A 24028-nucleotide genomic window follows, 5' to 3' on the forward strand; every position below is an offset into this window, starting at 1 on the left:
GCCTCGGCATGATCCACTACGTATTCATATTATTTTGAGGTTGCACAAGCTTTTAAGGTAAAATAAATGTTGATATACACATATTATACATAAAAAATTATGATTGGAATGAAGAAAAAAATTATGTCAAGAGAATTTATATGTAATCTAGCAAAACAATATAAATTTTTGTAGATATAATCTCATATAATAATATATATTGAGATATGTATCGTAATATTTATGTTGGACTGTATATTTTTGTAAGCTATATATTTCGTTCATAAATTATTCCTTATTATACATCTCTTCATTTTTGCTTTCTTTTTTTATATTTGAGCGGAGGTTAAAGTAGAGTACCGGGAGGATCTGTACGTATAGCCTCGACATGATTCACGGCATATTTATTGCATTTAAGGGATACACAAGCGGAATTAGACGATTTTCTTATTTTTTGTGTGTATTAGCCAATGAATAGTTTGGTAAACGGGCTTTCGATCAATACTTTTTTTGAAAATCCTATGGCACCCTTTGTAAGTACCCGGGGGATCAGTACATGCAGCCTCGACAAGATCTATGACGCATTCATAGCATTTAGAGTCCGCACAAGTGGAATTATTTATCGTGTGTGTTAGACATGAATATTTTGGAGAGTTGACTTTCGGATAATTTTTTTTGAAACTCTTATCAGTATGTGTAGCTTCGACATGATCCATGGTACATTTATAACATTTAGTGGATGCACAATCAGAATTAGACAATTTTTTAATTTTTCGTGTATGTTAACCCATGAATATTTTTGTGAACTGACTTTCGGTCAATTTTTTACAAAACCATTATGGGACCATCCGTAAGTATTCGGGGGATCAGTACATGTAGCCTCAATATGATCCAATTTTATATTAATAACATTTTGGGGCCACACAAGCTTTTAAGGTTAAATAGATGTGGATATATACATATTATACATAAAAATGTGCTTGGAATGAAGAAAAAAATCATGCCAAGAGAATTTATATGTAATCTAGCAAAAACAATTTGAATTTTCATAGATATAATCTTACATAATATTATATATTGAGATATGTATCGTAATATTTATGTTGGACTGTATATCTTTGAAAGCTAATTTTTTTAAATAAATCGTATTCACTAAATGCATTTATTCCTTATCATACATTTTTTTATTTTTTGCTTCTTTTTTTTATATTTTAGCCGATGTTAAAATAGATTATTGGGGAGATTAGTGCGTGTAGACTCTGTATGATCCATGGTTCATTCATATCATTTAAGGGCTACACAAGCGGAATTATACGATTTTCTAATTTTTTGTGTTTTAGCAAATGAATATTTTGGTGAACTGTCTTACGGTCAATGTGTTTATGAAACTCTTATGGAACCTTCGTATGTACTCGGGGGATCGGTACGTGTAGCCTTAACAACATCCACGACGCATTCATAAAATTTAGGGGTCGTACAAGTAGAATTAGGCTATTGTCTCATTTTTCATATGTGTTAGTCATGAATATTTTGGGGAACTAGCGTTCGATCAATTTTTTTGAAACTCTACTAGGACCCTCCGTAAGTACCCGGGGGATCATTACATGTAGCCTCGATACAATTCATAATGCATTCTAAGAATTTAGGGGTTGCACAAGTGTAGTTAAGCGATTTTCTCATTTTTCGTGAATGTTAGCGTATTAATATTTTAGTGAACTAACTTTCGATTAATTTTTTTTCAAAACCATTATGGAAACATTCGTAAGTACCCCAGAGATTATTACGTGTACCTCGGCAGGATTCATGACGTATTCACAACATTTTTGGGCCTTACAAGCTTTTAAGGTAAAATAAATGCGGGATATACACATTATACATAAAAAGTGTGCTTAGAATGAAAAAAAAATAATGACAAGAGAATTTATATGTAATATAGCAAAACAATAGGAATTTTCATAGATATAATCTTATTATATATCTCTTCATTTTTGCTAATTTTTTTATATTTGAGCAAAGGTTAAAGTAAAGTATTGAGGGGATTAGTACGTGTAGCCTTGACATGATCTACGACACATTTATATTATTTAGGGGCAGCACAAACGGAATTAGACGTTTTTTTCATTTTTCATTCTTGTTAGCCATGAATATTTTGGTGAACTGACTTGCAAGTCGGTAAAAAAAAAATTGAAACACTTATGTGCCCTCCATATGTATCCAGGGGATCAGTACGTCTAGTCTCGAATGATCCACGCCGCATTAATAGAATTTAGGGACCACACAAGCGGAATTAGGCAATTTTCTCATTTATCGTGTGTTAGCCATTAACATCTTGGTGAACTGGCTTCCGATTAATTTTTTTTCCAGAAATACTACATGGGACCCTTCGTAAGTACCCGATGGATTAGTACGAATAGATTTGACACAATCTACAGTGCATTCAAAGCATTTAGGCTGCATATGCTGAATTAGGTGACTTTTTCATTTTTCGAGAGTGTTAGCCCATTAATATTTTGGTGAACTGGCTTTTCATGAATTTTTTTTTGAAATCATTATGGAACCATACGTAGGCATGATCCACGACGTCTTCATTGTATTTTGGAGCTGCACAAGCTTTCAAGGTAAAATAGATGTGAATATACACATATTATACATAAAAAACGTGGTTGGATTAAAGAAAAGAAATCATGTCAACAAAATTTATATGTAATCTAACAAAACTATACGAATTTTGTAGATATAATCTTATATGATATTATATATTGAGATACACATCGTAATATTTATGTTTAAAAGTATATCTTTGTAAGCTACAAATTTTGTTCATAAATCGCATTCACTGATCGCGATTTATGTATTATCATATCTTTCTTTATTTTTGCTTACTTTTTTTTTGATATTTGAGCCGAGGTTAAAATAGATAATTGGGGTTATCAGTACGTGTAGCCTTGGTACAATCCAGGGCACATTAATAGCATTTAGGGGCAGTACAAGCGGAATTTGGTAATTTTCTCATTTTTCATGTGTGTTAGCCAATGAATATTTTAGTTAACTGACTTCCGGTCAATATTTTTTTCAAAACTCTTATGTGACCCTTTATAAGTACTCGGGAGATCAGTATGTGTAGCCTCTGCATGATCCACGGTCAGTTCATAGCATTTATGGACCGTACAAACAGAATTAGGCGATTGTCTCATTTATTGTGTGTGTTGGCCATGAATATTTTGGTTAATCAGATTCTGGTTAATTTATTTCTGAAACTCTTATTGGTCCTCCGTAAGTACCCGGAGGATCAATACGGGTAATCTCGATATGATCCATTGTGTGTTCATTACATTTAGGGTTGCATAAGCGTAATTTGACGATTTATTCATTTTTCGTGTGTGTTAGCTTATAAAAAAATTCGAAACTCTTATGAGACCATTCATGATTACCCGGGAGATCAGTACGTGTAGTATCGATATGATCCACGACACATTCATATCATTTAGGGGCCGTATAATCAGAATTAGACGGTTTTCTCATTTTTAGTGTGTTGTTAGCCCATAAATATTTTGGTGAAGTAATATCTGGTCAATTTTTTTTGAAACTATTATGGAACCCTTTGTAAGTATCTAGGGGATCAGTACGTGTAGCCTCGATACGATCTACGGTGCATTCGTAGAATTTAGAAGTTGTATAAGCGAAATTTGGCGATTTTTTCATTTTTCGTATGTGTTAGCCCATTAATATTTTGATGAATTGACTTTCGATTAAATTTTTTGAAACTCTTATTGGACACTCCGTAAGTATCCGTGGGATTAGTACGTATAGCCTCGACATGATCCACGGCACATTCATAGCATTTAGGGATCCACAAGCTGAATTATGCAATTTTTTTATTTTTCATATGTGTTAGTGCAAAGAATATTTTTGTGAACTGCTTTTCGATCATTTTTTCTCGAAACCATTATGGGATCATCCATAAGTACCCGAGAATCGCTACGTGTAGCCTCGACTCGATCCACGAAGTATTCATAGAATTTTGAGGCCGCACAAGCTTTTAAAATAAAATAGATGCGGATATATACATATTGTACATAAAGAGTGTGTTTGGAATAAAGAAAAAAATCATGTTAAGAGAATTTAAATGTAATCTAGCAAAACAATATGAATTTTTGTAGATATAATCTTATATAGTATTATATATTGAGTTACATATCGTAATATTTAAGTTGTACTATATATCTTTGAAAGCTATAAATTTTGTTCATGAATCGCATTCAGTGAATGTGATATATGCATTATCATACATCTTTTCATTTTTATTTTTTATATTTTTTATATTTTAGCCGAGGTTAAAGTAGCGTCCCAAAGGTATCAGTACGTGTAGCCTTGATATGACCTACGATACATTCATAGCATTTAGGGTCGCATAATCTGAATTACGTGATTTTTTTATTTTTCTTGTGTATTAGCCAATAAATATTTTGGTAAACTGGCTTTCGGTCAATTTTTCTTCAAAACTCATATGAGACCCTTCGTAAATACCTGGGGGATCAGTACGTGTAGCCTCGGCAAGATCCACGACGCATTCATGCCATTAAGGGATCGGACAAGCGAATTAGGCGATTGTCTCATTATCATGTGTGTTAGCTCATTAATATTTTAGTGAACTGGTTTTGGTCAAAAAAATTTCTGAAACTCGTGTGGGATCTTCCGCAAGTATTCGGGTGATCAGAATGTGTGTTTTTGACACGATTAATGGCGTATTCATAGCATTTAAGGCTGCACAAGCAGAATTAGGCAATTTTTATTATTTTTCAAGTGTTTTAGCCAATTAATATTTTGGTGAACTGATTTTCAGTTAAATTTTTTTAAACCATTTTGGAAAAATTTGTAAGTACTCGAAAGATCAGTACGTGTAGCCTCGGTAGGATCCACGACGTATTCATAGCATTTCTGGGCCGCAGAAGCTTTTAAGGTAAAATAGATGCAGATATACACATATTATACATAAAAAGTGTGCTTGGAATGAAGAAAAAAATCATGTCAATAGAATTTATATGTTATCTAACAAAATAATATGAAATTTTTTAGATATAATCTTATATAGTATTATATATTATGATATGTATCGTAATATTATTGTTGGACTTTATTTTTTTGAAAGCTACAAATTTTGTTCATAAACGCATTTCGTGATAGCAATTTATGCTTTATCATATATCTCTTCATTTTTGCATCTTTTTTTTATATATTTGAGCAGAGTTTAAAGTAGAGTACCAGGGGGGATAAGTACTGTAGCCTTCGTATGATCTACGACACATAAATGATATTTAGGGGCCGTCCAAACAGAATTAGCTGATTGTCTCATTTATCGTATGCGTTAGCTAATAAATATTTTGGTGAAATGGCTTTTGGTCAATTTTTTTTGAAACTCTTATGGGACCCTTCGTAAGTACCCGGGAAATTAGTACCTGTAGCCTCAATATGATCCACAATGCATTCATAGTATTTTGGAGATGCACAAGCGAAATTAGGCAATTTTTTTTGTGTTTTATTTATTAATATTTTGATGAACTGGCTTTCTATCGATTTTTTTCCGAAACCATTATTGGACCATCCGTATAGTATTATATATTGAGATTCATATCGTAGTATTATTGTTGGACTGTATATATTTGAAAGCTACAAATTTTGTTCATAAATCACGTTCATTGAATGCGATTTATGCCTTATTATACATCTCTTCATTTTTTCTTCCTTTTTTTTTACATTTGTGCCGAGGTTAAAGTAGAGTACTGACGAGATCAGTCCATGTAGCTTTCACACGCACATTCATAACATTTTAGGGCCGCACAAATGAAATTAGACAATTTTTTCATTTTTACGTGTGTTAGCCTATAAATATTTTGATGTACTGACTTTCGATAATTTTTTATTAAAAAACTATTATGGGATCCTTCGTAAGTATCCGAAAGATCAGTACGTATAATTTTAACAAGATCCGCACCGTATTCATAGCATTTAGAAATCGCATAGATAAATGCCAAAATTTCCCAGGGTCTAAGAAATAATATAATTAAATAAAAACATAAATATTATATTATAATTTTAAATAAAACAACATGAATTCTTGGAGTTTGGTGCACTGAATTTAAATAAAACAACATGAATTCTTGGAGTTTGGTGCACTGAATTTAAATAAAACAACATGAATTCTTGGAGTTTGGTGCACTGAACTCGACAAAACAGTAGCCCAATCATTTGGCTACATGCATTTCATGAAATTGGAGAATCAAACAAAAGAAGATTCTCATATTTTTTTTATATTATCATATATTTTTTATATTTTTTTATTTTAAGTAATTAATTATTATTTTCTTCGTTCACTTTTACTTATTATATTTGAATTTGGTATGTGCCGATAAAAAATAATTGACATTACTATTTTATCATATTATTTTTATTAATTAATATTTAGTACTAGGTCTTGAAATATTATCTGAAAACAAATAATTAATGTTAAGGTTAAAATATAAAAAATAATAATTATATTTTTTTGATATGTTAAAACTGATAAGTAAAAATAAAATTTTATTTTTGAAATAATTGAGAAGTAAAAGTGATTAAAAAATAATTATTACTAAATATAAAAATATGTCGAATTAAATCACATATATAAATCTCATACCTTATAATTAAATTATTATTAAATATAAAATATATCAAATATTTTAAACTGATTAAAAAACAACATTTTTTAAATTACATATATAAATCTCATACCTTATAATTAAATTATTACTAAATATATAAATATATGGAATATTTTAAACCGATTAAAAAAGAACATTTTTCATTAAAAAAAGCATTTATTTTGGACAGGAGGGACCACAGCATTATTAAATTTTGTGGCACTCTAATTGTTGTCTGAATTGAATCTGGGTAATCACATCACATTTTAATACTATTCTTGTTTATTTTGTCATTTATATATTTTTATAAAAATTACTCACCTCCGTCTATTTTTATTTGACTCCTATTGACTTGACACAAAAATTAAAAATCAGTAAATAATAAAAAAAACTTTAACAAATTATCCTTATTTAATATAAGTCATTTAAATAATTAGAATTCATTAAATTTAATTAAAAAAATTGTGTCAACTATAAAAACTTCTTGAAGTTTTCACTCCAAATTTTAAAAAAAGGATTTTAAAGTGATGCATGGGTCCAAAAGGAGCATATTACACACACAATTGAGGTGTGTTTCTCAAACTGAGAAGTGATAGTTTAGTTATGAAACTCACACTTTTAATAGTTTAGGTATGAAATTAAAAAAAGAGAAATAATTTAGGTGTGTTTTTGACACTTATATTTTATTATTAATATTAAGAGGGACCTTAAGCACCTCTTCATAATAATACTCCCTCCGTCTCTTTTTAGTTATCATGCTAAGATTAACATTCATTAAGAATATTATTTGATTAATATATCTTTTATTAATTCTTTAATATTTATTTATTTATGAGTCTGTTAATTCTAAAATAATTAATGTTTAGAACAAAATTAAAAAAAAAAATTCTCTCTTTATTATTTAAATTGATAATTATTTTAAAATATATAACAATTAATATGAGACGGAGGAGTTACTATTTATCGACAGACATTGTTTGATCATTCAATGCATTATAATGAATATTGATATTTGTTGAATATTTTAAGCAGATTAAATTTACATGTGCTATATTATTATTTTGTCCATAAGAGGAGTTTTAGCCCCTCCCAGTCAACATCTCTGCTTATTGAAGGGATTACATATGCTACAGTGAATAATGATATTTAGTCTTATATCATGAACGGAAAAATATTGTTCAATTATTTTTTGACATTATCATAACATATATATATATATATATTCTGACAGTATCATAAAAGTATCAAGATCTGAATAATACTACAGTGAAAAATGTTTAACTGTCCTTAATATCTTTAGAGTATATATATATTGTGCAGTTATCAAGGAACAAAAATCAATTAATCACTGAATAAACCGTTCAATTACTTTTTGATACCATCAGAGTATATATGAGTGAATATATACTCTAATAGTATCATTGTAACAACCTGTTTCCGTCGTTAGAGATAGATCAATGGAGAAGAATTTCGGGCCAGAAAACTTTGGATAGTAACTTCGAAAAATTTGAGCCCAGGCCAGAGTTGGATGAATTTCGAATCAGATGAAGTCTAGGGTGATCATGTGAATGATGGTGTTAAATCACCATTAAGGGAGGTTAAGCACAAATGGTCATTGAAGAGAAGTGAAGAGAGAATAAAAGAGGAAAGGAAGAGAGAGAAGAGAGGAAATGTAAGAAAAATAAGAGAGAATGAAAAATATCAGTATGTGTTATTTTCAATATATTCCTTCTTTTTTGTACATGTATATCACATTGTGTATTTTATGAGTATTGTACACATTTGCCCAACTAACTACCATCTAACAACTTACTAACAAACCTGATCAGTTTAACTAACCATTAGCTTGCCTAACTAACTCCTTAGTCAACTCTCCCCCTCAAGCTCATGGTTTAAACAAATCCATGACCCCTAAGCCACTTAGAAGTAGTTGATGCTGTGCTTTTCCAAGACTCTTTGTGAGTAGATCAGCTAGCTGATCCTCAGTGTGAATGAACTCAGTTTTCAGCATGTCTTGACAAATCTTTTTTCTTACAAAGTGACAATCTATGTCTATGTGTTTGGTTCTTTCATGGAAGATTGTTGTAATTTGTATTGCCGACTTGCTGTCACACACCATCTTAACAGGAAGATCAACTTGGATGCCAAGCTCTCTGAATAAGCCAATCAGTCAAGTTACCTCAGCAGCACAGTTTGCCATGCTCCTGAATTCAGCCTCTGCTGAACTTCTAGAGACTGTCTCTTGTTTCTTGGACTTCCAAGGGATGAGAGCTCCATCAAATTTGATCAAATAGCAGTGACAGATCTCCTAGTTTCTAGACATGCTCCCCAGTCTGAGTCACGGTAGGCAAGTAGTTGAGTTGAAGTTAGTGTTGGCATGAAGAGTCCAAGGCCTGGAGCTTCCTTAATGTATCTTACCACTTTGAGTGCTGCAACCATGTGTGACTCCTTGGGGAAGTGCATATATTGACTCAACTTCTGAACTGAGAATTCCAGGTCAGGTTTGGTCATTGTAAGATAGAGAAGTCTTCCAACTAGTCTTTGATATTTGCCAGGGTCCTTCAGCACAGGATCTACATATTCTCCTTTTGAAGTAACATGTTCATCAAACTTTACAAAGGTTAGCTTCAGATTTTGTTCAAGTGGTGTACCTGCAGGTTTAGCTCTCCCTAGACCAGCTTCAGCTATTAACTCCAATGCATACTTCCTTTGAGACAAATGTATACCTTGACTGGATCTGTCAACTTCAATTCCTAGAAAGAATTTAAGTTCTCCTAGATCCTTCATCTTGAATTATTTCTGCATATCCTTCCTTGTGCAGTCTATAAGTGATTGCCTGCTGTCAGTGATTAGGAGATCATCTACATAGACCAATATAATGACTATGTTACCTTCAACTTGTCTAGTGAATAAAGAGTAGTTATAGTGACTCTGAATAAAGCCCAGTTGTACCAGGGCTTCTGTTAACTTCAAGTTCCATTGTCTAGGAACTTGTTTGAGGCCATAAAGGAATTTGTGGAGTTTGCAGACTTTACCATGCTCCCATTGTCTTGCAAAACCAGCAGGAATGATCATGTAGACCTCCACCAAAAGATCACCATTGAGGAAAGCATTGTGAACATCTATTTGGTGAATGCACCAGCCTTTAGAAGCAGATAGAGAAACAATGGATCTCACCGTAACCATCTTTGCAACAGGGCTAAAAGTCTCACTGTAATCCAGACCTTCTTGTTGACTGTAACCTTTTGCAACTAGCCTGGCCTTAAACCTTTCAACCTCACCTGAAGCCTTATACTTCACCTTATATACCCACTTGCAGCCAATAGGTTTCTTGCCAGGGGGCAATTCCACCACAATTCAAGTATGATTATCCTGTAAGGCAGCAATATCAAGCTCCATAGCCTGGACCCATTGGGGGTCAAGAGATGCTTCAGAGTAGGTGTAGGTTTAGTGATGGCTTAGTAGGCAGCTAGAGCATGGGCATAAGAGGGGGACAGATGGTTGTAGGACAAATGGTCGATGGGATATGTAGATGAGGTATTGTGGTGTGCAGTGACAAAATCCTGAAGCCACATGAGAGGTTTAGTTTGTTTAGAGGACTTTCTAGTAGGAGGGACATTGGTTTGGACAGTGGTCGGAGGAGTAACATGAGGAGCTGTGGAGGGTGAGAGACATTGGTTTGGACATGAAGGAGGAAGGAGGGAGGAGAAGGATCAACTGCTTGGGTAGGTAGTGTAAGAACAGGAAAGACAGGATTAGAGGAGACTTGCAGATATTTGAAGGGAAAAACATCTTTCATGAACACCACATTTCTGTTGACAAACATAGATTGGGAGTGCAAATCATATAAGAGATAACCCTTTTGTGGTAGAGCATATCCCATCATGACTGCAGGAATAGATCTAGGTGCAAATTTGTCTGACACCTTTGAACAGGCAACATAGCATAAGCAACCAAAAGTTCTTATATGTGAGAAGGAAGGGGATGATGAATGTAACAATTCAAAAAAAGATTTATAGTGAAGAAGTTTGGAGGGAAGTCTATTAATCAGGTAGACAGCAGTAGTGACACACTCACCCAGAATTTTAAAAAAATACTGGCTTGAAATCTGATAGCTCTAGCCATATTTAGGATAGTTCTATGTTTTCTTTCAACACCACCATTTTGTTGAGGTGTATATACACAGGTGCTCTGATGGAGAATACCAAGAGTAGATAGGAGAGATTGGAAATCATGACTGAGGAACTCACTATCATTACAGTCTAAAAGTTTTAACAATAGTAGAGAATAAATTGTGAACCTGTGCAAAACACTTCCTCAATACCACTATAGTATCAGCTTTAGAGGTAATGAGAAATAACCAAGTGAATCTAGAAAAATCATCTACTATAATAATAAAGTACTTCATTCCAGAATGATTTGGTACTCTGTAAGGGCCCCATATATCACAATGAACCAGTTCAAATACAGACTTAGAAACATGAAAACTGGCTAAAAAAGGAAGCTTAGTTTGTTTAGCTAAGGGGCAGACAATACAAGGTAGATGCAAATTGGTATGTATAATATCAAGACCAGTGGACTTCTTTATTATGTCTATAGGAGAATGACCTAATCTTTTATGGCACAGGAAAATGAATTCAGACTGACTTGATGGAGTAAAGGAGGTATTTGTTGAATGTGCTGAAGAGGGAACAATTGGGATTGAACTGATGAGATCTTCCTTGAGGATATAGAGACCTTGATCTTCTATACCAATCCCACTGACCAGTCCATTATTGAGATCCTGAAAAATACAAAAATTAGAAAAGAAGGCTGCCACACACTGAAGTTCCTTGGTAAGTTATGACACAAATAGTAAGTTACACTTAAATTCTGGAACAAACAACACATTACTAATACTTTGGCTACCAAGTACTTTTGTTTTCCCAGTATGTGAGGCTGATGCTACATTACCAGTAGGGAGCTGAACTTCTCTCCTCTCATAGTTAGGCACATGTTGAATTGTATCAAGTACATCAAGACTAGCTGTCATATGATCTGTGGCTCCAGTATCAACTATCCAATCCATAGGCACATATTTGAAGACTAAGGAAGATAAGGTACTACCTGCAGTAGCTTCTTTAACTGAGTGCTCTCCTGCATTCTCACTTTCTTTTGCCAACATTTGCATGATCTGTTGATACTAATTTTGTGTGAAGAAGGGTGCTGAAGCTGGAGAGTTTAAATTAGAATTAGCAGATTGAGAGGTTTCAGCTTGATTAGCATAGGAGTTGGTAGTGCCACCTTTCTTCTTTGATCTCCAGCCAACAGGATAACCTTTAACCTTAAAGCATTGTTCTTTGTTGTGTCCCCTGTATCCACACACTTCGCATAAGACTACAATCTTCTAAGGTTTCTATGACTGTGGCTTGTATTGAGAGTCATAATGTCCTCTATTTGGTTGACTATCACCACATCTTTGTTGGTGTCCAGAATTACCATTGCCTGTAGTGTACATTTTCTGACTGAACAGAGTTGTACTTTCAATAGCCCTATGAAGGAAAGCATCTGAACTTGCATGTATCAAATTTCTCTGACTCTCATGATCTAATATGAGTGAGAAGGCTTTGTTTAGATTAGTAGTAGGAGTCTGAAGTAGAATTTGACCTCTAGCAGCTAAGTAGGACTCATTCAGTCCCATTAGAAACTGAAGTAGCCTTTGAAACTTACAGTGTTCTTTGAATTTCCTAGACTCATCACAAAAGTATCCTAGACAAGGCATGATGGGGTCGAACTCATTCCATAGGCTCTTAAGTATAGTGTAGTAGTCAGTCACTGACAGAGTTCCCTAGTTTAGGCTGTGAATCTCCTTATGAAGATGAAACACATGCACACCATTAAGCTTGTCAAACCTCTCCTTTAAATCACACCATACTTTGTGAGCATCATCACTGTATACTACACTGCTGAGCAGGCCTGGCCTCACAATATTCATAATCCATGACAAACTAACAGCGTTGTATTTTTTCTAAATATCAACATACTCAGGGCCAAATTTCGATTTAGGATACCTACCATCAACAAACCTTAATTTACTCTTACCTAGTAGTCCAATACGCATGGACCTACTCCAGATTGCATAGTTCTCCGATTCGGTGAGCTGCAAGGAGATCAGAGAGCTTCCTAGAGTGTCATTTGGTTGAAGGTAAAGCGGATGATTGTGATTTATCACAGGAGCTCTGAAATGCACTGCTTCAGCTGTGGTGTTTGTGTTTAAGTTGTTGGTTTCCACAGATCCGGCTTCAAACTCAACTGTAACAGCCATAGTTTCACAGCTTCAAGATTCGTTTGTTCTTCTTAGTTGCTGACTACCGACTCTACTGCTTGTTGGCTAAGAATCTCAACACTCGATTTTACCACACCGTAGAACACAGTGAGGCTCTGATACCATGTTAAATCATCATGAATAGAGGTTAAGCACAAACGACCATTGAAGAGAAGTGAAGAGAGAATAAGAGAGGAAAGGAAGAGAGAGAAGAGAGGAAATGTAAGAAAAAAGAGAGTATGAAAAATATCAGTATGTGTTATTTTTAGTATATTCCTTCTTTTTTGTACATGTATATCACATTGTGTATTTTATGAGTATTGTACACATTTGCCCAACTAACTACTTCTAACTACCATCTAACAACTTACTAACAAACCTGATCAGTTTAACTAACCACTAACTAACCATTAGCTTGCCTAACTAACTCCGTAGTCAACAGATGGGAGGTCAAATCAATAATTTGATTGGACAGGGTGATAGCCAAGAAGATAAGAAGCATTTACGGCTTCGCGGAATCGCCATAGCGGGACAGTCGCGACTTAAATCTTGAAAAAGATCAAAAACGGTCTCAACTACACACTCATACATCACGGGAATCCTATTACCCCCTTGAAACTTTTTAAAAGTATAATATATACTCTCTCAAAAATTCATACCCAGATTTATATTAAAAAGTGATCTCCATGCGCCTTGCCACGTAATATTATATTATTTTTTTATAAAAAAATTATTATTTGTTGTCTTTATTCTATTTTCCCCTTTTATATTTCCCTTTCTCATTTTCTCTTTCTTTTTTTTGTCTTTTCTTTTCCTTTTCTTTCACGGTTTCTTTTTCTCCATTGATATGAAACCCTCGAGAACATTAACTTCTTCTCATCACTCCTTCTTCTTCTTCTTTTTTTCTTCTATTTTTTCTATTTATTTATTTTTATATAATTTTAGTGAAATTTCATCCAACGGGTAATGATAATATTGCTAAATCGAATTTGAGGCTGCCCAAAATGAATTTGTGATTTGAAGTATAAAAAATATTTTTGCTACTTTTAATCTCGTTATCATCATTACTGTCTACGAAAGGTATTTTTTAGAATGAAACCAATTTGTCGGTCTCAATTTTAAACATTTCTTAATCTACTACTATTCTAAATTCAATAATAACAGATAATGATAGTCGGAGAATTTTTTAGATTCGGAAAAAGAAGGTGGAGGTTCTGGCCTAGCAACGACAAAAATGGTGGCGTGAGAATGAAAAAAAAAATTATTTTTAAAAAAAGAAAGGAAGGAGATAACATTTTCGGAAACAGTCGTCCTACATTGGTAGGAGTCAGGTCTGCGTACATTTTATCTTCTCCAGACCCCACGATGTGGGATTTCACTGGGTTGTTGTTGTTGTAAAGGAAGGAGATAACATTAGTGATAACTAAACGGTGAAGTGAGTTCATCGTATTTTCCGGCAATTTAAATCCGGCGAAGTGTTGAAGAGAAAAGAAAGAAGAGAAAGACAATAAAAAAGAAAAGATAAATAAAAGTAAAAGGTAACATAATCTTAAAAAAATCAGAAATTTAATATGAAAAGAGAAAATACTTGTAAAGTTAAAGTTCAATAAAAATAAAAATGTCTCTCACTTTCTTTGACAAAGTGAATATACTTTCTTTGCCACTTCTGCATCTAGGGTGAAATTAATTTCATTTTAAAATAGTTTAAGAAAATAATAAGACCCCCATAAAATATAGATATGTAGTTGAGAATTCGACAATAGATTGAAGGTGTATTTGACTATTTTCTCAAGATATTTTTATTACTTAATTTTGGACCCGAGGGACTATTGTATTCCACCTGTCCCTTCGATGAAAAAGAGGCACTTTGTTAAATTTGGCAAAAATTTAATTTTTCTCAGATTTATATTGATTGTCTATATTATTAAAAATATTTTAAAATATTTTATTTATTTCATTTTACTTGTGCCTTATATCAATATATATATATATTATTTTATTTGTCCAGTCCATTATAATAATAATCAAATTTTGAGTTTCAAGTATTAGTGTTAATAATCTCTTTGAATCATCATAAAATAAAGCGCTCTTCATTTTTCTATTCTTTATTTTTAAATTTATACATTTTTCAAAGTTACATGCATGTATCTGAGGCGATAGTTCCTAAGAAGAAAAATTCGTAGAAAATATAATATATTTTTTTAATTAGTTCAAGTGTGGAGTGTTGTCACCTGTAATATTGAGAAATAGAATAATTTTTTAATAATTGTAACATTTTTTTATGTGGTTGTCTATTTTGTTGCCTCGTTTATATTCTGACGAATAAAATGAACTCATATTATTATTTTTATATTTATTTTTTTCATTCTCCTTTCACTATTTAAATTTTTTGTTATTGAATATTCTGAAATCTTCTGAGTGGTCAAACCTTTTGTATTATGCAAAATCTATTGTTGTGTGATCAAATATTTTTTTATGTTTTCTTCAAATTCAAGCATCGTAACAAGTTGACAATATTTCAATATCATTATATCAATTCATCGCAACACTATTCAATTTTATTATATCAACTTCTCAATTTTTTAGCAAGGTTATAGGCAAATGTTTATTATTCTAACTTTGTATTGTATTTTTCATTAAAAAATTACATTGTTACTTCATAAGGTTTGTGTACATCATATCCTCTCCACATGCCTCACTTGAAGGACTATACTTAATATGTTATGAATATTCAATTTATATATTTCTTTTTATGAAGTTTAGCTTTAAGCCCCCAATCTTGTTGAGACAATCATGAATATTGTAATAATATCACTCGATATAAACTTTTATCATAAAATTGACAAACACATTATCATAACTACTATACTGTATAATTACTTGATGAGTGTGATTACTATCCTAATAATTACACAATGTAGCAATTACATAATGATTTCCAAAATAGAGAAGTCTATATATATATACACATATGTATTAAAACCACCTCACACAAGTAGTTGACTAGAAAGCTAAAGAAAATGGAGTACTACCATTTAGCCTTCTTCTACACAGCTTTAGCAATTGGAATTTTAACACTTTATGGCATATTAAAGAGAGCAAATGGTTGGTATTATGCAATTAAATTTTGTTCAAAGAAATATAATATCCCTCCTGGTGATATGGGCTGGCCATTTGTTGGCAACACTCTATTTTATTTCAAATGTTCCATGATGGGTGATCCTGGTTCATTCTTATCATACTTTGTTACTAGGTAAGTTATGTTTAATTCATCACATATTCAATGTGGTACTTTTCTTCTACGTTGCTCGTACTCTTTAAAAAAATATAATTGAGTATGTATTGAATCCTTCAAAAATAATATATTTTTGGAAGATCTAACATGAATATAACTGTACGTAATTTTGCAGAGTCCGAGAAAAGCAGCTTATTTCATATTCGAGGGTGTGTTTGGTATGCAGAGAAATACAAGTGAAAGAATGTGTTTTTCCCTAATTTTCATGAGAATATATAAACTGTCTCACAAACCAACACCCTTTAAAAATTTAAAAAGAATTTTAATTTGTACATCTAATTGTCAATTTTGAGCAATGAAAAGTGAAAACATTGTTTTTTTATTTCTATTTCATCTTCAAAATCTATTTTTTTTTGTTTTAACTTAAGATCTGTTTGGCCATAGATATTGCAGGAAGTTTTAAGGGAAAAACTTGGCAAATAGTGTTTCATCATATAATTTGTTTATTATTTGGTAAAATTATAGTATTTTGGAGAAATTCTATTATTTGGGAACATTTAAAAATTATCTCAAACTTTGTATTTTATAAAAACACCCATCATTTATAGTTTTTGGACTAAATGTCAGTCTTAGTTCATGGTAAAAAATTAATATGGTTATATATATATTTTATATAGTTTTTACCGAGCTTGCTCTCCGAAGTCACTTTCAATTACAAGCAGCAATAGTAGTTTGTCGTGTACAAATCAATGATATTTTTCTTTTGTTTTCTTCCTCTAATCATATTTCTTTAAAAAGTAATATATTTTCCCCCATTGAATACCCTTTTTCTCTGTTCCAGGTACAAGTCAAGTTGAATTTACAAAAAAAAAAATCAGTGTTAGAAGTATTCAAATCCATAAATTTACTAGGAAAATATTTGAGAATCTATGGCCAAACTATAACCTAATTTTCAGAGACAGATTTAGTAATAATTAAGTTAATTATTAGAAAATGACTTACTATCGTACCAAACACACTGATGATCAATTATTTTCCTTTTTTTAAAAAAGGTTTGGGCCAGGAGGAATGTACAAAGGATACATTTTTGGAAAGCCAAGCATTATCGTCACAAAGCCTGAAATAATTACGAAAATCTTGATGGATGAAGAAAATCTTGACAGAGGTTTGCCTAATTATATGAAAAAATTAGTGGGATTAACAACAACATTCAAAGAAGACAAGTGTATTCGTCGATTAATAGCTCCAATAAAAGGCCAAAGATTATTATCCAACTTCATCGAATGTATCGATAGAATCGTGAAAACTACATTCGAGAAATATGCTGCTACGGAAGAACCCATTGAGTTCCTTTCTAAGATGAAGAAGCTTACATTTGAGGTGTTTATGAGAATTCTTGTAGGTGGTGAGGTTAATCAAGAATTATTTGATGAAGTATTCAAGGAGTCTACTTTCCTAAATTGTGGTATTATCAGCTTGCCCATTAATATACAAGGATTTGCTTACAATAGAGCAATCCAGGTAAGTTGTGCATGTTTTTATTTACTTAATTATATATATTTAATTAAGTAATAACTCAACTTGCTCATTAATATCTGAATTGAAACGTATATTTATTTATCTTCAACACGCTCCTCACGTGTTAGATTGCTCCTTTATATATCATGCATGTTATATCTTTATATATAACATCAATTTCTCTGCTTAATTTGAGTTATATTCTTTTATATTATCTTTTAGGCTAGAGGATCACTAGCTAAGATATTTCAACAATTATTGGAAGAAAGAAGAAAAGCCATGGTGATTATTGCAGAGGATTACAAGGCAAATATGCCAAAGTCCAACATAATTGATATGTTACTATTAGACACAAATCAAGATGATTATGATGATGATGATGGCAAAAGATTAAGTGATGAACAGATCATTAGGATGCTAATTTTATTTGCATTTGCTGGTTATGACCCTGCTGCTCTAATGGCTACAAAGGCAATTATATTTTTGGAAAAACATCCTGAGTTCTTGCAAAAGGCAAAAGTGTGTATACTCATTACTCTGATCTGCCTATGTTTTTAGGACTTTTTAAAATATCTTCGACGATTACGTATTAGATCCTTCAAAAGTAGGAGTATCATTTTGAAGGCATAATACACAAACAGACACTCAAAATAGGCCTCAGCTTACAAGTAATTAACATTTCAACTTTGAGTATGCACATCTATACACCTCAACTCCTCTCTACTTTGTCAACTAAAAACTCCAACTTAAATGATTACCTAGACACCTCAAAAATTTATGTGTCATGTCAGTGTTGAGTGTTCACGAGACATAGTAAGGATGAGTTGGATTGTTTAGTTATCGGATGAGACCAGTTGAAACGTCAACACTTTCAAAGTTAAAGTGTTTACTTGGTACATATGGCCAAAATTTGAGTTTATGTTTATGTATGTTGCCTTTTTTTTGAAGGATCTAATACTAGCGCAATAATATTTTTGAAGAATCTGAATAACATAGCTCCGTATAATCTATTTTATATGATGATATTTGACAATTTGTTTTTTTCACAGGAGGAACAAGAAGATATAGTTAAGAGCAGACCATCTTCAAATGTTGGCCTTAATTTTGATGAGATTAGACGAATGAAGTATCTTAGTAAGGTTGGATATCCAAATCTTCTTTACTAGAATCGACTCACACATTCAAGGGTAAAATTGGAAAACACACATGGTGTTTCCGCATTAAAAGTGATTACTTTTTAATGATTTTTTAAAGGCATAATATATAAATATGACCCTTTTAACTTGCTTCCGCTGACAACGATGACCTCTAACTTTACTAGTGCACAAGTAGACACTTTAACTATCTAAAACTTGAACAAATAGACACATTCATCCTACATGACATCTTATATGTCAATTTTATGTCCTACGTGTATTATGTCACGTAGGATACGTATGTCTACTTGTTCATTTTTATATAAATTTAAACACCTACTTGTGCATATTCAAAATTGGAGGACATAGATGTCAGATGAAACCAAATTAAAAAGCATATTTATGTATTATGCCATTTTTTAAATATTAGCTATGTAAAAAAGAAATGGCTTTAAAAGTGTCTACTCCTTGCAAATTGTACGTAAAACAATTACTCTATTCATTTTCAATTTATATGGCATAATTTAATTAGATACAATTGAACTAAGAGAGTTGAGGGTAATTTCTCCCGATGCTAGCAGGTCGATAGACTTATTTGAATTGAGCTAAAAGGCATCTTTAAAATAGGCTTCAAAAATCTTAGCTAAACCCTATTAAATCACTAGTTGGATTGGGCTAGGTCGACTCAATGAGTCAAACACATATTAACAGTTCTAATTAGTTTAGCAATTGTAAATAATTTCCTAAAGTATTCAGTTTGAGATCTTGAAAATACAAATATATTACCAACAAGTATAGTAGGTAAAAATAATCTGATAGTTTAAAAATTATTTATTTACTTTTTATTACCTTCCAAGCTCAATATCAAATTCTTTTGGACTAACATGCCTTCTTTTAATTGTTTTTTTCTATTTCAATATTGAAAGGTAATTAATGAAACGCTGCGTATTGCTAGCAATCAGACAGTATTCCTTAAAGACACAAATACTCCTTATAACATAAATGGTTAGTACTTATCCTTGACTTCTTCTATCTTGTCACATTTAGTTTTTCGAGAGTTTTAACTATACACATTTAAATTATTATTTTTTTATTATACTAATATAAGAAAAATTATAACTTATAATAAATTAAGAGGATGGCTAATGCACTCAAAAAAATATATTGAAAAATGGACGCGGAGGATAATCCGTGGCTTAGACAGAGATCACATTTTATATAATTTTTGAGTATCTAAATTTTATTTTAAATATTAAATTAATTGAGCTAATCTAATTTACCTTCAAAGATTATCTTATTAACTCTTGAAAAATGAAAGAAGGCAAGTATTTTGGGGCGAAAAGAATTATATATCCTCTGCAACTTTTACACTTAATTAAATCCAATGACTCATTCATTTATCTCTTGTATGTGCAGGGTACACCATACCCAAAGGGTGGAGGTTTTTCGCAAATTTATGGAATATTCATATGGATCCAAATACTTTTGTGAAACCTCAAGAATTTAATCCTTCAAGATGGGATGTAAGTGGCATGCAATTGTTTTCATGAAATTTTGTTCACTTATGTTTTTCCTTTTATAATTGAAATACGATTTGAAATTTGATGGATAATTGATTGGTTCGCTCTATATCCTTCTAGATATTTTGGCTGGTAATCTCTTTTTGATATATTTATTTAGTAAATGACCTTATTTTTTTTTTCTTGCAACTTATGAGCCATTTTAGACTATCATAATCTAAAGACTATTTAGATAAGACTGAAAATTTTATGAGAAAATACAGATAATGATCTAAAATTTTATTGTCACAAGACGATACTTTAATAGTTTATCAATCTCAAGAGCTATATTTATACAAATTTTAAAAGATGGGGGGGGGGGGGGGGGGGGGGAATATATGTAGTGTTCTAAAAATGAAACTTCTGCGTAAATCTTCCTTATAAAGTTTTTTTTTTTGATATAATTTGACTTAATTCAAACATCATAAGTTGTGATCTTACCACAAAATCAAAGATAATTATACCTCTCTCTAAATCATTCTTCATAATTATATTTCACTATAAAGACTAGATCTTCTTTAAAACCCTATATTCATAAAATATATGTTCTTTATATCAATATGCTATCGAACAAATGATATCAATATATAAATATTTTGTTGTAATTATTATTTATTTATATTTAATTTTTTTACAGGATTTGGAAACTAAGCCAGGCACCTTTCTTCCTTTTGGAATGGGCCCCAGAGGGTGTCCAGGATCCAATTTGGCCAGACTTGAAATTTCAGTAATTCTTCACTACTTTCTTCTTTACTACAGGTAATAAGTTATAGTTGCAGTTTAAACTTATTAGTAAATTTTATCTGAAAAAGCTTTTACGTATGTTCTCAATGTTTATCACATAGATAAGTTAATCATTCAGGGTTTATTTGATAATTAATTTAAAGGTGAGTTATGCATATATTAAATTTCGTATAAGTAATATCATATTTAGTAGCTGGTTAGAAGGTAAAATTATTCATATATAAAATTAATAGCGTTTTGTAGAATTAAATAACCCGCATAATTAATATTTTCTCCGTTTCATTTTATGTGGTATCCTTTGGTGCGATTTTTAAGAAAAAAAAAGGAATACTTTTGAAGTTTATGGTTTAAAACAATCCTTAGATATTTATGTGGTTACAAATCATTTCATTAAGAGTAAAAGAAAATTTTTTAACGATAAATTGTTTATAATTATAATAAGGTCATATTCTTTTTAGGACGGACTAAAAAGAAAAGGGTGTCACATTAAAATGGACAGAGGGAGTATATGTTTAAGTTATGAGGGAATCTATATTATATGGATAACTTATTTTTGCATAACTAATACTTACATAAAATAATACAAAAAAATTCTCATAACTAATTTTATATTACTAATACTCGCATAATTCTAACTAGATATGATAAATCCTACATAAGTAATAACATGTTTAGTACCATTCTTTTACTATTTATAAAATTAATACAATGTTTAAATTTGTAATTTAGAAATGACATACTAATACATCTGTAAATCATGAGAGAATCTATGTATTAAGTGTTTTTATGCACGATAAAAAATGGAATAACTAAATCCAGCATAAAGTAATATATATATTTCCTAAAAACTATTCTCGATATTACTAATAGATACACAACTCTAACCACCTACCAAATGACTATTTAAAATGCGTACGTGTGGGTTTCAATTGCTGCAAATGGGTACAATTAAAAGTTTTGAGGTATATTTTATATGATTAATTTATCTACGTAACGCTTGAAAACATTTTAAAATATTAACCAAAAATGTCTAATAAGAATACTTTATCATATGGTTCATGTGGTCATCAATTGAAATATGTCATAGTTCACGTGTTAATAAAATTTACTGACAAATGATTAATGTATTCAACCTTATTATTTTTTATGCAGGGTTGAGCAGATTAATCCAGAAATTAAAACACATCCTCCTGAAAATTATCTCGTAAGATTCAAGAAGCTTTCAGTCTGTACTAATTGTAATTTATTTTAATCATCGCATTATTAGTTAATCTTTCATGTTGTAATCTTGAAAACAATAAGTTTGTATATATTGAATTAAAGATTTTATCAATTATTGAATTACGTTGTAGTCTAATGAAGAAAATAATTCTAATTCAAGTTTTACAAGTGGATATTTTTGCCCAATGTCTAACTTGGGTTCAAGCATTGCTGGGTACAGAATTATTTTTATTAGGAAGTTCAGATTTATTCAGACCACAATGAAAATATTGAACACTGGGAAAAAAACCAAACAAAAAATTTTTAGTGACAATTGCTATTTCCTTTTTGGAAAAGGGTAAAAAAAAAAAGTCTTTAAATTAGGTGAAATGAACAAAAATGCATTAAGTTGATAGTTTGGTTCAACAATGCCCTTGACGTCAATAGTTTATTAAAAAATATCCTTATTGTTACTTAATAAATCGAAAATGTCATTTTCCAAATATATATTATTTCTTTTCTTTGTAAGCACATTTTTTCCTAATAATAATTTTTTAACTTAGAAATTTTTATCCTACTTCAATTCTGAAAGATTAAGAAATATAAAATATTTTCTATCTTATTAAATTTTTTTATCATTATCTAAATGAAATTAATGACAGGATTACTATGATCTTATAAATATGACCTAAATTATCTTTTAAATGGGTACATGAATTTATTCTATTTTAGTTGTTAAAATGAGATTAAGGAGAAATAAGAGAGTATTTCCTACTTATAAAAAAATTCTAATAAAATAGAAAATATTTTTGTTTTCTTAATATCTTTTACGAATTGAAGTATAATAAATATTTTCTAATTAAGAAAATCATTATCAGGAAAAGAATTTGTTTTAAAATATATATATATATATTCGGAAAAGAACATTTTTGACCCATTAAGTAACAATAAAAATATTTTTGAACAAACTATTGGAGGTAGAGATATTTTTGAACCAAATTATCAACTGAGGTCATTTTTATTTAGTTCACATAATTTAAATACATTTTTGACTTTTCTCCATATAATCGATATATCTGCATAATTTTTTAATCTAGTAATCAAATGACCCCTAAATTTGTATGAACCCGATATTAATAAGAAAAGTTACGCAAATAAGCAAATATATACTAGTTAATTAGTTAACATAACTATAGTTTAGCTAATTTATAATTTACCACTAACGTTTAGCGTTAATTATAATTCAAATTTGTATAATTCGCACATTTGGATAATTCAAAATTTATATAATATAATTTGTATAACGTTTGTATAATGTCTTTTTGTATAATATAATTAGTATAACTATTTAAAGTTCAGATGATTGTGTTTGTATAAATTTATTATTTTGAATTTATATAAAAATATCTCAATTATACAAATGTATCCGTAAATTATACAAATGAAACAACTTCAATTATAGCTATAACTCGTAAACATGTAAATTGTAGCTAAATCGTATAATTAAGATATTTATAATAGCTATTCGTGAAACTTTTCATGTTAATAAATTATATTCTCCATGATCATTTTTGTAACTACACGTAGCCAGCCAAGTTTTTAAAAGTCAAGCATTGAGATTCGAGCAATATGCACATGAGGGCGATAATTTCCATAACTCCAATCATTTTTTTATG

General features: G+C 30.9%; 1 protein-coding gene across 4 annotated transcripts; it reads left to right on the forward strand.

The window, feature by feature from the left end:
• The first annotated feature begins 15887 nt into the window (after positions 1–15887).
• Positions 15888–22505, forward strand: LOC129904975 (ent-kaurenoic acid oxidase 1-like). 4 transcript variants are annotated; one of them, XM_055980381.1, is made up of 9 exons: positions 16137–16213; positions 16371–16413; positions 17248–17716; positions 17936–18232; positions 18763–18852; positions 19776–19854; positions 20266–20372; positions 21046–21167; positions 22305–22502. In XM_055980381.1, the coding sequence occupies exons 3-9, from the start codon at positions 17264–17266 to the stop codon at positions 22402–22404; spliced, it is 1248 nt and encodes a 415-aa protein (XP_055836356.1). In that variant the 5' UTR covers positions 16137–16213; positions 16371–16413; positions 17248–17263; the 3' UTR covers positions 22405–22502. The 4 variants fall into 4 exon arrangements, with proteins under 4 accessions (XP_055836357.1, XP_055836355.1, XP_055836356.1 ...); XM_055980380.1 differs by lacking the exon at positions 16371–16413 and having other exon boundaries at positions 15889–16213; positions 22305–22503; XM_055980383.1 differs by lacking the exon at positions 16137–16213 and having other exon boundaries at positions 22305–22503.
• The last annotated feature ends 1523 nt before the right edge of the window (positions 22506–24028 follow it).

Source organism: Solanum dulcamara, chromosome 10 (genome assembly GCF_947179165.1).
Source record: "Solanum dulcamara chromosome 10, daSolDulc1.2, whole genome shotgun sequence".
Lineage (NCBI taxonomy): Eukaryota > Viridiplantae > Streptophyta > Magnoliopsida > Solanales > Solanaceae > Solanum > Solanum dulcamara.